General features: G+C 38.6%; 2 protein-coding genes across 3 annotated transcripts; both read right to left on the reverse strand.

Moving 5' to 3' along the window:
• Positions 1 to 3,134: 3,134 nt before the first annotated feature.
• LOC106658150 (basic-leucine zipper transcription factor A-like) lies at positions 3,135 to 5,595 on the reverse strand. 2 transcript variants are annotated; one of them, XM_023460919.1, is made up of 4 exons: positions 5,154 to 5,595; positions 4,373 to 4,925; positions 3,750 to 4,028; positions 3,135 to 3,666 (listed from the first exon to the last, which is right to left on the reverse strand). In XM_023460919.1, the coding sequence occupies exons 1-4, from the start codon at positions 5,463 to 5,465 to the stop codon at positions 3,524 to 3,526; spliced, it is 1,287 nt and encodes a 428-aa protein (XP_023316687.1). In that variant the 5' UTR covers positions 5,466 to 5,595; the 3' UTR covers positions 3,135 to 3,523. The 2 variants fall into 2 exon arrangements, with proteins under 2 accessions (XP_023316687.1, XP_014235465.2); XM_014379979.2 differs by having other exon boundaries at positions 4,373 to 5,595.
• Positions 5,596 to 6,724: 1,129 nt separating this feature from the next.
• LOC106658151 (ras-interacting protein RIP3-like) lies at positions 6,725 to 8,577 on the reverse strand. Its single transcript, XM_014379980.2, has 3 exons — positions 7,862 to 8,577; positions 7,126 to 7,395; positions 6,725 to 7,052 (listed from the first exon to the last, which is right to left on the reverse strand). The coding sequence occupies exons 1-3, from the start codon at positions 8,475 to 8,477 to the stop codon at positions 6,967 to 6,969; spliced, it is 972 nt and encodes a 323-aa protein (XP_014235466.1). The 5' UTR covers positions 8,478 to 8,577; the 3' UTR covers positions 6,725 to 6,966.
• Between the last annotated feature and the right edge of the window lie 5,235 nt (positions 8,578 to 13,812).

A 13,812-nucleotide genomic window follows, 5' to 3' on the forward strand; every position in this document is an offset into this window, starting at 1 on the left:
CGATCGCTTTGTAATAGTATTTTATCGAAAGTTTAAGATAAAAAAAGAGAAAAGCCGCGAGCTGGGCGCGAACAAATGATGTCTTCAGGTGGCGCATGAAGCCTGAAGTTTGAAATTCGTAAAAACAATATCTTTATGCTTCAGTATGAAATCGTTACCAAATTTTTCTGCACTGGATTGGCCGATTGGGCTGAAAGTTTCAGGGCTTGTTTTACATGTTGAAAGGAGTTTCTCTGTAAAATTTTAGCCCTCTAGGTGCCTTAGAAGCAAAGATATAGTCATAGGAAGGTTGAAAAATTACGTTACATTAATTTTTTTTTGTTCTTTTTCCATCTTCACACAGCTGTACGTTGCGTAATTTTGCTGCTATTAAAACGAACGAGTAACCAATTTCTTCGTCTTTTAAAGGCCTTTTCAACCATATAAATTTGTATAGTGTTTTTTAAATTTTTACTGAAGTTACAGTATAAAACGTCCAACATTTTGTGTCGCGCTCGAAACTACAATTGTTATTTTTTTTTCTGTTTCTTAAAAGTTACACATTCTAGACAAACTTGAACCCCAATGATAGTTATATGGCCTTAAAGAGCATAAAATTTCCTTTAATTTGGTGTATTTAAAAACTCTCTAGGTCCTCTAGAACCAAAGATACAGCTGTTTGAAGTTTTACTGAAAATGTAAGATTCGATTGTGTGATGATCATACCATATCTGGCCTATGATAGATTCACAGATTCAGTACTTTCATTTTTGGTAAAACTTCAAACAGCTGTATCTTTGGTTCTAGAGGACCTAGAGAGTTTTTAAATACACCAAATTAAAGGAAATTTTATGCTCTTTAAGGCCATATAACTATCATTGGGGTTCAAGTTTGTCTAGAATGTGTAACTTTTAAGAAACAGAAAAAAAAATAACAATTGTAGTTTCGAGCGCGACACAAAATGTTGGACGTTTTATACTGTAACTTCAGTAAAAATTTAAAAAACACTATACAAATTTATATGGTTGAAAAGGCCTTTAAAAGACGAAGAAATTGGTTACTCGTTCGTTTTAATAGCAGCAAAATTACGCAACGTACAGCTGTGTGAAGATGGAAAAAGAACAAAAAAAAATTAATGTAACGTAATTTTTCAACCTTCCTATGACTATATCTTTGCTTCTAAGGCACCTAGAGGGCTAAAATTTTACAGAGAAACTCCTTTCAACATGTAAAACAAGCCCTGAAACTTTCAGCCCAATCGGCCAATCCAGTGCAGAAAAATTTGGTAACGATTTCATACTGAAGCATAAAGATATTGTTTTTACGAATTTCAAACTTCAGGCTTCATGCGCCACCTGAAGACATCATTTGTTCGCGCCCAGCTCGCGGCTTTTCTCTTTTTTTATCTTAAACTTTCGATAAAATACTATTACAAAGCGATCGGCGTCAAAAGTGTTTTTTCGTTCCGCCCTAATATACACACATACAATAACGCCGAACTGGAACTGCGTGAAAATGATATACTTGAAAACTCGAAGGGCTACTTGTAATATTTATCGCTGTGTCCCACGCACACACCACTCACCTACCTATACACGCATATAATAGCCTATAATGGCTGTATCATTGACAAACGAGCTCGAGTAATGGGCCGAAGAATAGAGTCCTTTTACGCGTATATATATATGGGCTATAATAATGTTGCATGCATTCCTCCGAGCCGAGCGAACTGCAGGAGGTCCAGAAAATCATCTCTCTCTCTCTCCGCGATCGTTATAACTTTTATTTTTCCCCCGCCTCGTATCTCTTTATTTATTTTTTCGTGTTTGTGCGTGTGCAGCTTATAACGAGATGATGTCTCGCTTTCGTGCGAACCTTTTTTTTTTCCAAAAAAAAAAGAAGAAAAAACTTCTCTCGAGCAGCTCGTGTGCGCCCGTATATATATAGGCGCCTTAACGTTCGATCCTAGAATCCCAACACGAGTGAGACGGCCGAGACCGAATTAGCGGAATTTGACTTTTTAACTGAAAATAAAAATTCTATCCGAAAGAACTCGACGAGTACATACATAATAATCCACGTATATATATGATGCTCGAGTTGGGGGCGGTGCAGTAGTGATGTACTACTACGCACATATACGTGGGAGTACTTGATGCCTAATGCAGTCAATGATGATCGCCACTCCACAGCCGCAGACTTTTCATGCGCGCGCGCGCACCGCGGGAATTCGACATTTTTCGGCCTTTTACCTGGCGCAGGGACAATGGGATGCGGCGGCCGCGCGCGTATACATATCCAAGAATTACGAGCTCGAGCGAGCAGCCGAGCCTATACTACTCACGCACGCACACAAACACACGGTCATAGATGCACAGATTATAATGTAAATGTAACGTGCGTACGGCGCGCTGCGCGAGAGATATTGTGCTCGTATTCGGCACCTACTTCACGAGCGACGACCGACGCTTCTTGGACGCGTCCGAGTATAATGGAGTCGTTAGAGGGTTGAGAGAGACACGAATATTATGTTATTTAACTTTCAATGGGCGACTGGGTATAATGTACTCGTCGGATTGGCGCCTACGCAGCGATATTTCGCCTGCTTAACTAATACGGTGTTTCCAGCTACTCGATTTTTTTTTTTTTTTTCAATTCGAATTGATCTTTTCGTGCGCGTCTTAATTAGATGTATAGTTATTTATGCTCGATGTGTATATTATGATGAAAAAAAGGAGAAAAGAACTATGATTTCATCTACGTGTCAAAGTGTAAAGTGAAAAATGGACAAAGGCAGCCAGCGACGAAGAACTCATACAGTATTTCCAGCTCCTAGATTTTTTTTATTCAGATTGAGTTTGTCGAATGCGCCTTAATTAGATGTAATCTATTATACTCTTAAAAAAAAGCGATGACTCAGTCTGTCGAAGAACAAAGTGAAAAATTGACAAAACTCATCATCGAGCAGTATCTCTTACATGTAAAACATTACGAGACATCTAAAACCCATGATTATTTTTAACAAAATACGATGCACAATCTAATGACGTTCAATTGTCAACTGCTACGAAATCCTCTAATATTGTCAAGCTAAAAGCTAAGGTAATTTGAAGTTTTTTGAACAAATTTTCGTTTGTTAACACTGTGTAATTTTTGTTTATCCTTTAATCAAATGTATATCGTTAATAATCCATTACAAATGTAATTCTCATTCGTAAATGTTACATACAAAAATAAAATAATAATTTTAAAATGTAATTCGTACATTTTTTCTTATCATTAAATTATAATTACTGACTTTAAATAATACATAAAATAGTCTCATGCTACTTAAGCACAATTGTTTTAGCAATTTTCAATTTACAAAGATATGCGATTTATCACACAGCATCCCAGTTGCTCAAACGTAAATAATATACTTCGACACAAAGTATACTCGCGTCACAACATTTTTTTTTTTTCAATGACGTAAAAGATACGCATCATTAATCGTACTAAATAACTGTACTTTCGTGATACTCTATCTGAAATTACTATAATCCTTTTAATTATTCCCCTTTTGTGGTCTTTTACTGGGCTTATCGACATTTTTAGGCTTGACTGTTGCCTCTGTAGGTTCTGTCTTAACCTTTATGCTATTATTGGCTTTATCAGTCGAAAACTCCTCCAAGATCTCTATATCCGAGCCTGCAAACGAACTATTTCGATTAGTCGTGCACTTTATTTTTTGTTAAATTACAGTAACAAGAAATCGTCACTTGGAAACTCACCACCTTGCTCGTCTCTGATTGGATTGCATACTGTATCCGCAGAGTCGACGCGGCATGCTAGCTTCGTCGTTCTCCGATCAATTTTTTCAACTGTTTGCGAGTCTGTTTCGTCCATTTTACCCGAACCGGTGACTTCCACGATTTGTGAATCTGAAGTTGTCGTCGGCTTGGGAAGGATAGAGACGTGATCGTTGGAGACGATCTTGGTGGGACTGGGCTTGATTTTTTTGGCAGGTGCAGGTATCTGGGTAATGGTAATCTGACTTCCTAGCTTGAAATCTAGAGAAAATAAGTTGTTGTGATATTAACGATCTCTTTCCATGAAGTTTTGGAATCGACGCCGTTTTAAGATGGCTCTAGAGGTTTCATAAAAAATTATAAAACTGTTTCGAGCTTACATAAATTGAAGATAAAGAGTTTTACCTTCATTTAAACGAGGTAATCAATCAAGTTTAAATGAGCTTTAAAAACAAATATTCAAAAAATTGGTCGATCAATCAAAATCAAAAGTGATCAGCGAATGATTGTTGCAACATATTTTTTTATTTTTTTACTTTAGTGCATTAATCCTTATAAATTTCGTACCATCGGAGCCAACCCGAAAGTTGAAAAAGAACGAATACCTGCGCCGTTGTTAGCTTTGCGCTTCGGATTCTGCGACGAGGTCGAATCTGTCTGCTGCTCGTTCGTGGTTGCCTGCATTTTTACAGCCACCATCTTCTTAATATGATCTAGACTGACTGGCTGCAGCTTGATCGTGGGAACTGCAATACCAGTCGGCACGGTTGCAATTGATAAGCCCGAGTTTTTCGGCATCTGCACTTGTGGCCTCACCGTTATAGGCGTTTCGATGCTCACGACGGGCCTCACCGTCGTCTGCTGCTGTTGCTGCTGCTGAGGAAGCAGCTGGCTCATCTGGTATTGATTCTGTAGAAGAACGACGGGACCGCCACCTACATTGAGGACACTTGACACAGCTAGCATCTGTGGCGTGGGCTGATTACCTACTCTATTCGAGCAACCTGTCATCAGCTTGCTCATCTGTTCGTTTGTCGGCATCTGCACTTGCGGCCTCATCGTCGTCGGCGTTGCGGTGCTCGCGACGAGCTTCAACGTTGTCGGCGTTACGGTGCTCGCGACGGGCCTCACCGTCGTCTGCTGCTGCTGCTGCTGCTGTTGAGGAACCAGCTGGCTCATCTGGTATTTATTCTGTGGAAGGACGACGAGACCGCCATTTACATTGAGGACACGTGGCACAGCTGGCATCGGTGGCGTGGGCTGATTGCCTACTCCATTCGAGCAACCTGTCATCAGCTTGCTCATCTGTTCGTTTTTCGTCATCTGCACTTGCGGCCTCATCGTCGTCGGCGTTGCGGTGCTCGTGACGGGCATCACCGTCGTCTGCTGCTGCTGCTGCTGCTGCTGCTGTTGAGATAGCAGCTGGCTCGTCTGGTATTGATTCTGTGGAAGGACGACGGTACCAGCACGTACATTGAGGACACGTGGCACAAGTGGCATCGGTGGCGTGGGCTGATTGCTTACTCTGTTCGAGCGACCTGCCGTCAGCTTATCCATCTGTTCGCGATTCCTCAACATCGTCTTGTAGACCCTCCCGTGGTTCGCCTCTAATGACTTGAGGGTCGCGACCAAGTTGAGATACTCCCTCTGCAGCTCGTTAACCAGCTTATCGTAGTCTTTTTCACCGTTCGTCGTCATGATGCTTTTGCACGTCTCCGATACAACTTGGCCCGAACGTAAATAAAAGAACGATCGAGGGATTGGTAAATTATAAGCATCGATAAGCGCGCACCAACTACTATGATAATGAAGCGGCACTCGCGCTCACTTCGCCCAGGCTACTGTGCGTTCGGAGATGGATCGTTCATCGGACGCTTTTTCTGCTGTCTCGTTTGTGGCGCCAACTGGCGGACAGTATGAGTAGATCATATGGCCGTATATAGAGTAGTGGGAAGCGGTTGACAGCTGTCTACTCTCTGAATCAAAGTGATCGAGTCATTGTGTAATCGGAATGAACGTGTTTTGATTAGTTGCTGGTCTTGGATATAGGTGGCGTTCTAAGGTTGAGCACGAGTTTTCGAATTTCTGATGATGTGATACCAGAACCATGTGATGTGATATGGTACCAAAGTTTACGCCACGTGCAGCGTGCCGAGTAATTAATGTAATTTTTGAATATACATTTTTAAGGAGTTGGTACCTCCGATTTCTACGCTAGTAAAATTTTCATAGTCACTCGTATGTCGAAAGTAACTGGAACTAACCTAACTAAGCAGTCCCTAGACAAGCGCGTCTGCTCGTTCTTCGGGTACTACATTGATCAGCTGTTGTGGGCAGGTTATTGAAGGGTTCTAAAAATTTCACACAAATCCGTCCGTGAATGTTTTACTGATATCTCTTAAACTAAACAGTGGATTTGCACTAAAATCTAACAGTGCACTCCTATTATAAGAATGAGTATGTTAACGTAATTTGATTTTAGTCCGTCTGATAATTTTTCGACAGAGCTACCTCCTTAAATGTGCATCGATATTTTTTCTTTTTAAGGAAGAACTCTCGTATCTGAAATAAATCATGCCTTTCAAATATTTTTTAATAATATTAATAAATTTAATATTTTAATAAATAAATTAATATCGTACTTAAAAATTGACGAGCGTATCTCGTGGAAGGGGTAGGGGTATTTGGCTTGATATGCAATTTTATGTAAGTGATATTGGGCGTGCATCCGGTATATATATCGTTTTCGTTATAAGACCGAGAATTGAAACGGAACAAATAAACATTGATTGACTACGCAGAGCATTTAGTAAAAGCTTGCTATTGATAATATGTTGAGTTGATCAAAATTTAATAAAGCAATCGTAAACTACACTCTCAAGTATGAAATTATCATGAGTAATAACGCAATATGTCTATTTCATCGATCGTTACACAACATGTTTCTAGAAGATCATAATACATTTTTCAAATCTCGCAGTGACAATTCTTCAAATGAAAAAGGTTATTTTTTCAGGAAAATACAATTTTATTTGTGACTAGTAATACTTTAACTTAAATAAAGTAAAATATTTATTCTACAATGTACCTTATATAATTTATATATATAAAATAATGTTTAAAAAAGTTTTAAAAACCTTAATGACTCACATCAACTGATGTGGACCTGAGGCTCAAAAACATTTCAGTCGATCTCTCCCTAAGCACTAACTAAACTATATGCCCTCGAGCACTGTGGCAGTGGTGCCACGAAATTCGTATCGTCAACGATCTCTACGTCTGAACCTATAAAAATAATTATCTCAATTATTCGCTCATTTTTTTTTATAAAATTAGTCATAAAAATTCGGAAACTCACCATCTGAAAATTCTAATTTCTTTGGTATATTTCTTTGAATTTTTGGTTTTGCCTTTATCTTGTTAGTTTTGGTAACTGTTTTCGTGACGGCCTTCGTCGGCTTAGTCGAGCCCGTGACCTTCACAATTTTGATATTTTGAGTTTCTTTCGGAAGTTCATCCTGCTGGGAAACCTTGAGGTATTTGTTGGAGCCATTTCCAATGGGACAGGCTGTTATTGTCTTGGTCGTCGGTACCTGGGTAACGTTATGCTTATTCGCTTGCATCGCATCTGTAGAAAAAATCCGAGTGTTATTTAACTTTTTTCCGATTTTTAGTATTTGTTTTTTTCGATTTAATTCTTAACTAACTTGAACTTCAATTTCTGTGAGGGATCATTACAATTATTATAATTCTTAATCTATTTCAATTTCAATTTTTGATTGAATTTTTCCGCGGTCTACAATATGCCTTAAAGTCTGACGGAGCAACTCGCACGAACCCGCACGAACACGCACGAACACGCACGAACACGCACGAACTTGCATAGCAGACATTTCCAAGGCTCAGTAGCGTCGAGCGCACTCGCCTATGTCACGTGACACAAGAGGGGGAGTGATAAATTTTAATTGCTACTTTATCTTAACCTAAAATAAATGCTTGCGCATGCGCGCGCAACACACACTCGTTTTTCACGTGTCATTGCATATATATACTTAACGCCTTGAGAACAAAGAAGTTTTGTTTTTCAGACTTACGTAGATTCTCGTTGGCTTTGCGCTTAGGTTTGTTTGTTATGCTCTTCTGAACTGTGGGTAAATTTGACTCTTGACACATGATTTTTGTATTATGATCGTAGTTGTATGCTAGGTCGCACTTGAGCTGTTGTGGATTAATGATTGGCTGTAGCCCGAGCGAGGGACCCGTAGCAGTGAAATTGGTCAAGTCAAAGCCCGGTTGATGTGGAATGGCGTATAAGTCACCTGTCGCTGACCTTATTACGAGACCTGTGATAGGTGCTGGCATCATCGTCGTCGTTGTTGTAGTAGATGCGGCGGTCGATATATTCTGCTGCTGCTGTTGTTGTTGTTGTTTTTGCCGTTGTAACTGTTGCTGTTCCGGTTGATGCTTTAATTGTTCTTGTTCCTGTTGCTGTTCTAGAGCGATCAAGCTACATTTATCTTCTAACAATCTGCGCCTCTCTTCGTGATTTTGCGCTATGGCCTCGTAAACCAGACGCTGCTTCTCGTTTATGTCATCGATGGCTTTGGAGAGGTCGTAAAACTCCCTCTGCAACTCTTCGATCCTGATCGTTAACTTGCTGACACTTGGCTTCGTCATGTTGGCCCCTTCCAAATGTCTTTCGTGGTACATATTTGAAAGTAAATGTATAGCGTATTGTAATCGGTGATGGCGCGCAGCAACTACAGAGAGTTTCAAGTTTTTGTAGCAGACGCTTCGTGTGTACTGAACTTGAGAGAGCTACTCTCGCTTTAAATACTGCTCTGTCAGTACAACAGCGCCACCGTGGCCATATTTTCAAATCTCGTGATCATTCCTCTCACGCCCTCCCCCTTCTTCCACTAACACGTCAGAGTTTATGGAACCGTTTATGATGTACACGTGCGCAGATGAAGTATCCGTAACCAACGCGCAGCCCCACTCTCACCGCACTGCAATTTCAAATACTGAGTGAAAGGTAAATGTGAAAGTGAAAGTGAAAGTGAAAGTTACACGTCAGTGCAACACGTACGTGCTAGCGTTGAACATGTGGTGTGTATAAGTGTAGTTATAATAAGATAACCTAAATGAACCTAAAATCTGTGTTACATCTCGAGTAAACGGTTTTCTGGAGTTTTCAAGCGTTTTCAGTGGAGGAGGTGGAGTTTTCAGTGGAGACATTCAAGCAACTTACAAATAAATTCTGTATCAATTGAATTGAATAAAATGTTCAGTGTCAACCAACAAATATTCCTCGTCCATGACTTATTCATCTTGTTTATTCATAAAAAACATTTATAGTTAAAAATTTCAAAAGCGTAAAAGGCACTATCTTGACTTTTTGTACAACGATGTAAGAAGATTATCGTACTTTATGCAACGGGTGTAGATATGCTTTTTCTCAATGAGGAGCTGGAGCACGAGTCGAAGGCGTCTGAAAGAGCTTATTCACACAAGTTGAGCAGACGATATTTTATAGCACAATAACCTAAAACTAACGGCAAAGTTTTAATTTTTTGGTTAGAACAGCCACTATTCAAATGTCACCCGCGTGAAAAAAAGTGTGACAAAAGTGTGGCTCAGTTTCATCCGCATGGATAAGACATGGTTCGAAAAAAATGCAATCGTCGTGTACTTATAACGAGGTTCAATGAAAAATCCACGAGGTTTTCTCGTGAAAGCACACTCGAAAATTACCCGAGGATTTTTCATTGAATCGTTGTGGATTTTTAACTAATCAACGCGGATAATGAAATAATTTTTTTATTGCATACATGAAAAGTGTAGGTATTAGAGAATGCGCTCACAACATTTAAGATCGAAATTTAAAGTATTTCATGTGTTGTGCAACATTGAAGCTGAGCACTTCAGTCTATTGCCTGAGCGGAATCAAGTGAAAGTTACTACGTTCCCTAAAGTGGACGAATTTTTTAATGGAATGTATTTTTTAATGTAAATTTTATACGTTCCAGTGCTTTACTTATCGAGATTGTTGACGAATCTAGAAAAATAATACAAGAAGTAAATTTTCAAATCAATGAAAATTTTGTGACGAAAAAAGGTATTAACTAATTTAAAAGCGTTTTATAATATTTGTACGTTGCTGACGATGTTCGAAAAGCACAGCATCGAAAAGTTGGCAAGGTCAACAGACATCACATGGCAGAAGAGCTAGCTGATGCTTTACTATATGATATTGTATAGCTATACTTTCTCTCTCTAATAGTTTTTTCTCAGTTGCACATGGCGTGGCGCGTGGTGAGCAATTGAGATAAACGCTGTAGACTGAGCAGTGCAGCGCCAAAGAATATAGACACTTATTTTCTTTGGTAAGGGACCGTGCCGATCGTAACCGATTTATTAAAATATTTCATACATTTTTACGCATTCCATAAGTTGTCTACATCTTGATCCGAACCCGACGAGTCGAGTTGAAACGGTTGATAACTCAATTTTTCGGGTATCCACGCACCCTCAATTGAAACGGTAATCATGAGATTAAATTCGCCTTATTGAGCTGGGATACCATAAACATCGCAAGTTTTTGTCAAAAACTTTTTGAAACCTGCAGTATATACTACATTACGCATACGCACTGCATTCTCGCTTGGCACGAGAATCGATAAACCGATGGAATGTATTCGACGAACGCGTGAACACGTGCGTGCATGACGGTATGACTGAGTGTTGTTTTGTACTTTGTTAGACCACATTATCAGGTGTAACTCAACTCCATATCCGCTCGTTCCTTTCTTACGCCTCGAATTAAAATATTGCAAGCAAATGCGGGGGAGGTTTGGCGCTGAACCGATCGGCGTTTGCGCCAATATTTAGTCACAGTCTGGCGTTGGCTTTCGATCGAGACACAGCCGATCGTCTTCGAGGAGTTACGACAAATCTGTACCTTTCCAACTTGGATTTCAAACAGTTTTAGTGAGCATTGCACATTTAAACAATCAAAAAACTTAGATTTAATTGAAAAATAGTGATAAGTTTCGTGTAATTTTAATCGATTATTTTTATTTTTAAAAAAACACGAACTTTTTCGAATATTACTAACCATATCAGTGATTTGAACGAAAGTAATTTACGATCATGTTATGTCATTTCCATAACTTAAAATTCCACTTTTTTCGGAATTTTAAAAAAGGATGTTTTAACTAGCATTCAAAATATTACACTTTAGAATGTAATGAAATCGTATCAAAAAAATTATATTTTGATTTTTTTATAAAAAGTTAAATGTAACTTGCAAACAGTCAAATTAATAAAAATATATTTTTGGTGTTTTCTACAAACAGAAATGAATCGCAAAGTAATTTACAAGGAAGAAACATTAACTCCAATGACTTTCAATGATTTCATCAAAGTGCACGACAATTATCATCGACAACATGGCAATCCAAAAAATGCTACCGATTATGTCCCAGGAGAAGAGAAGCTAACTAGGCCTGGACAAAAAACCGCTCAAAAAGAGCCCAAGTCTCAGAACCCAAAACCTTCTAATAATTGAAAAAAATTTTATACAAATATTATGAGGCAAATTTCTTGAATACAGGTAATAAAAATTATTTGACTTTGTTTTCATTCATTCACTGTACCTACTACCAAAAAAAAAGTAATCTTCTAAGCTATTCTTAGCTTCAAAATTGTTTGGTAAATAAAATTACGACCTAGTAAATAAAGAAAAATCATGTGCCCTTGAATCACATCAGCAGTTTTATTTTTTCCGCACTACTCGTGAAAATTAAAAGCGCAAAAATGTATTGAACAACAATGCGTCAAGGTGGCGAAGCTGCGTTAACTCTCTACACTCCACTGTCCAGTCATAAAGCACGAGTAGCCTGTAATACGTTTCGTGCGTGCGATAAAGCCACGCACAGATATACCTACTTAAATTACATAGATCCTTCCACTGCGGCACGAGGGGCCGTTGAACGATCTCTGATTTCCCTCGAGATGATCGCTCGCGACGGAACACACAAACACGTGATCGCTATTACTTTCGCATCTGTCCCTTTTAAATGTACTTTTCATTTGCAGCGGGGGATGGTTAGGGCGTGATGTATACAATGATTCTCTCTCTCTCCCTCTCTCTCGTTCTCTTTCTCCGTCAATGCCCACATTATAAAATAAGTTTCGGCCGCGTGCACTACTGTATATAGCAGCAGGGCAGAGAACATTGAAAAGCATTTAAAATTCGAGGCGTAAAGTTAATCTTTGCTTTTCGAGTATGTAGCTGGCACTGCACGACGCGAAATTACAAAAATTAAAGACTCGGCGTTGGGCGCGTGTATTTGCAATCAACAATTAACCGATCGCGAGTACCGATAATTTTCTCAAATTAGCAATGGCATATGTAACAGCGGAGAAAATAAACGACCGCGCACAAATTATTCTTTCTTATCTTTTCATATACATGCTCGCACCGGTCGTATTATAACCATATACGCGCGTTTAATTTAAATAAATATAATTTACGCGAGCTGCAGTAGAAGCCGATGGTCGTGATCGTCGCCGCATCGAGTGCCGCGTGTATCGGGCGAGAGGCGAGGACGTTTTCAATTAGCCTCGGCCGCCTGCGTGCGCGATCGGTTTATAAATATTGCATATACGCGCGTGCAAGTAAGGGCGAGCTTATCTCTTGGCTGTACAGAAGTGAGATCGCGCAGCATAAATATAAGTACGGTATAATTGAGAGCTCGTTGAATCACGCGCGAGGCTCGAGACACGGCTTATATGCATTGAAAAAAAATCCGATCGTGTACAATGCGTTACAAAAAAAATTCGTTTCGTGGCTTATGAAAACTGAAAATTTCGATGGGTCAAGTTTTTTGGCGCAGCTGACTGTGTATGCAGCTGAATAAACTATTTTAAATTCGTGAAATAATTGGAACTCGAGACTATCAATGATTTCAGCAACTTTTTTCAAATCGATGTCTAGTTGAAAGTGGCTACCACGATAGTGGATTAGAAAAAGTGCTGATTTAATATAGATAGTATAAGATAATATAAGATAATATATCTAATTAAGAAAATATAAGATAATACATTATAAGATAATATACGATTTTGGAATTGGTAATAGTACCAAGAAAAAGAAAAAAGCAATTACGATAAGCTTTTACTAATTTTGAAGAAAATTCAGAAAACATTTTTGGATTTAAATTAAATTATCAAATGGTTTCTACTTTGGTTTTTTCGGTAAAAACTTCTCGGTTCATCAGCAAATTCTTCAAAATCTTATTCTAGTGCATGTTTGATCGATTCAGGGTTGCACATCATTACGTGAGGTTTATCAAAAATTAGTTAATCAACAAAATGTTCTCCCCATTGACAGCTGCAAAAATGACGTGGGAAAAAAATCTGGGATATTGGTTGAATAAGAGCTAAGATCTAAGTAGTCAAAAAATGAACAGAGAATAATAATCAGTTGTACGCAAAATCTGGTTGAAAAATAAATCAACAGTACGACAGTGAACACAAGTATAATCATATCGAATTCCCGCAATTTAGGTAATAAACCATTATTTAAGTACAATTTTTATTCAAATTTTGGAAAAACATGTATTATGTATCCCTACACATTTACAATTGTCAATCATTATTTTTTTCGCAAATTTCACCTGAAAAATTTTTTCAACCCTTATGGACTATTTCTTGGTGTTTGAGCCAATGCTGTTTTCGCCCGAATTTTTTTTCGCACTTGTAACATGCAAAATCTTTCCGACCTTCGTGTACTGCGTTCTGATGGTAGAGCAAAGTTGATTTGTATCCGAATTCTTTTTTACAAAGGTCGCATGCGAAATCTTTCCGACCTTCATGAACTGTTTTTTGGTGGGTGAGCAAACTCGGTTTTTGTGTAAATTTTTTCTCGCACATGTTGCATGCAAAATCTTTGCGACCCTCGTGTACTGTTTTTTGGTGCTTTAACAAATCCGATTTTTGTCCAAATTTCTTTTCGCATTTGTTACATGCTAAATCTTTG

Source organism: Trichogramma pretiosum, unplaced genomic scaffold, assembly GCF_000599845.2.
Source record: "Trichogramma pretiosum strain Unisexual culture from Peru unplaced genomic scaffold, Tpre_2.0 scaffold56, whole genome shotgun sequence".
NCBI classification, from domain to species: Eukaryota; Metazoa; Arthropoda; class Insecta; order Hymenoptera; family Trichogrammatidae; genus Trichogramma; species Trichogramma pretiosum.

Excerpts from the sequence above, each read along its gene's own strand:
- LOC106658150 (XM_014379979.2), bottom strand. The coding sequence starts at position 5,465 with ATGACGACGAACGGTGAAAAAGACTACGATAAGCTGGTTAACGAGCTG. Across the intron at positions 4,029-4,372 it reads CAAAGCTAACAACGGCGCAG|ATTTCAAGCTAGGAAGTCAG; the intron begins GTATTCGTTCTT and ends TATTTTCTCTAG. Across the intron at positions 3,667-3,749 it reads AATCAGAGACGAGCAAGGTG|GCTCGGATATAGAGATCTTG; the intron begins GTGAGTTTCCAA and ends GTTCGTTTGCAG.
- LOC106658151 (XM_014379980.2), bottom strand. The coding sequence starts at position 8,477 with ATGTACCACGAAAGACATTTGGAAGGGGCCAACATGACGAAGCCAAGT. Across the intron at positions 7,396-7,861 it reads CAAAGCCAACGAGAATCTAC|ATGCGATGCAAGCGAATAAG; the intron begins GTAAGTCTGAAA and ends TTTTTTCTACAG. Across the intron at positions 7,053-7,125 it reads GAAATTAGAATTTTCAGATG|GTTCAGACGTAGAGATCGTT; the intron begins GTGAGTTTCCGA and ends TTATTTTTATAG.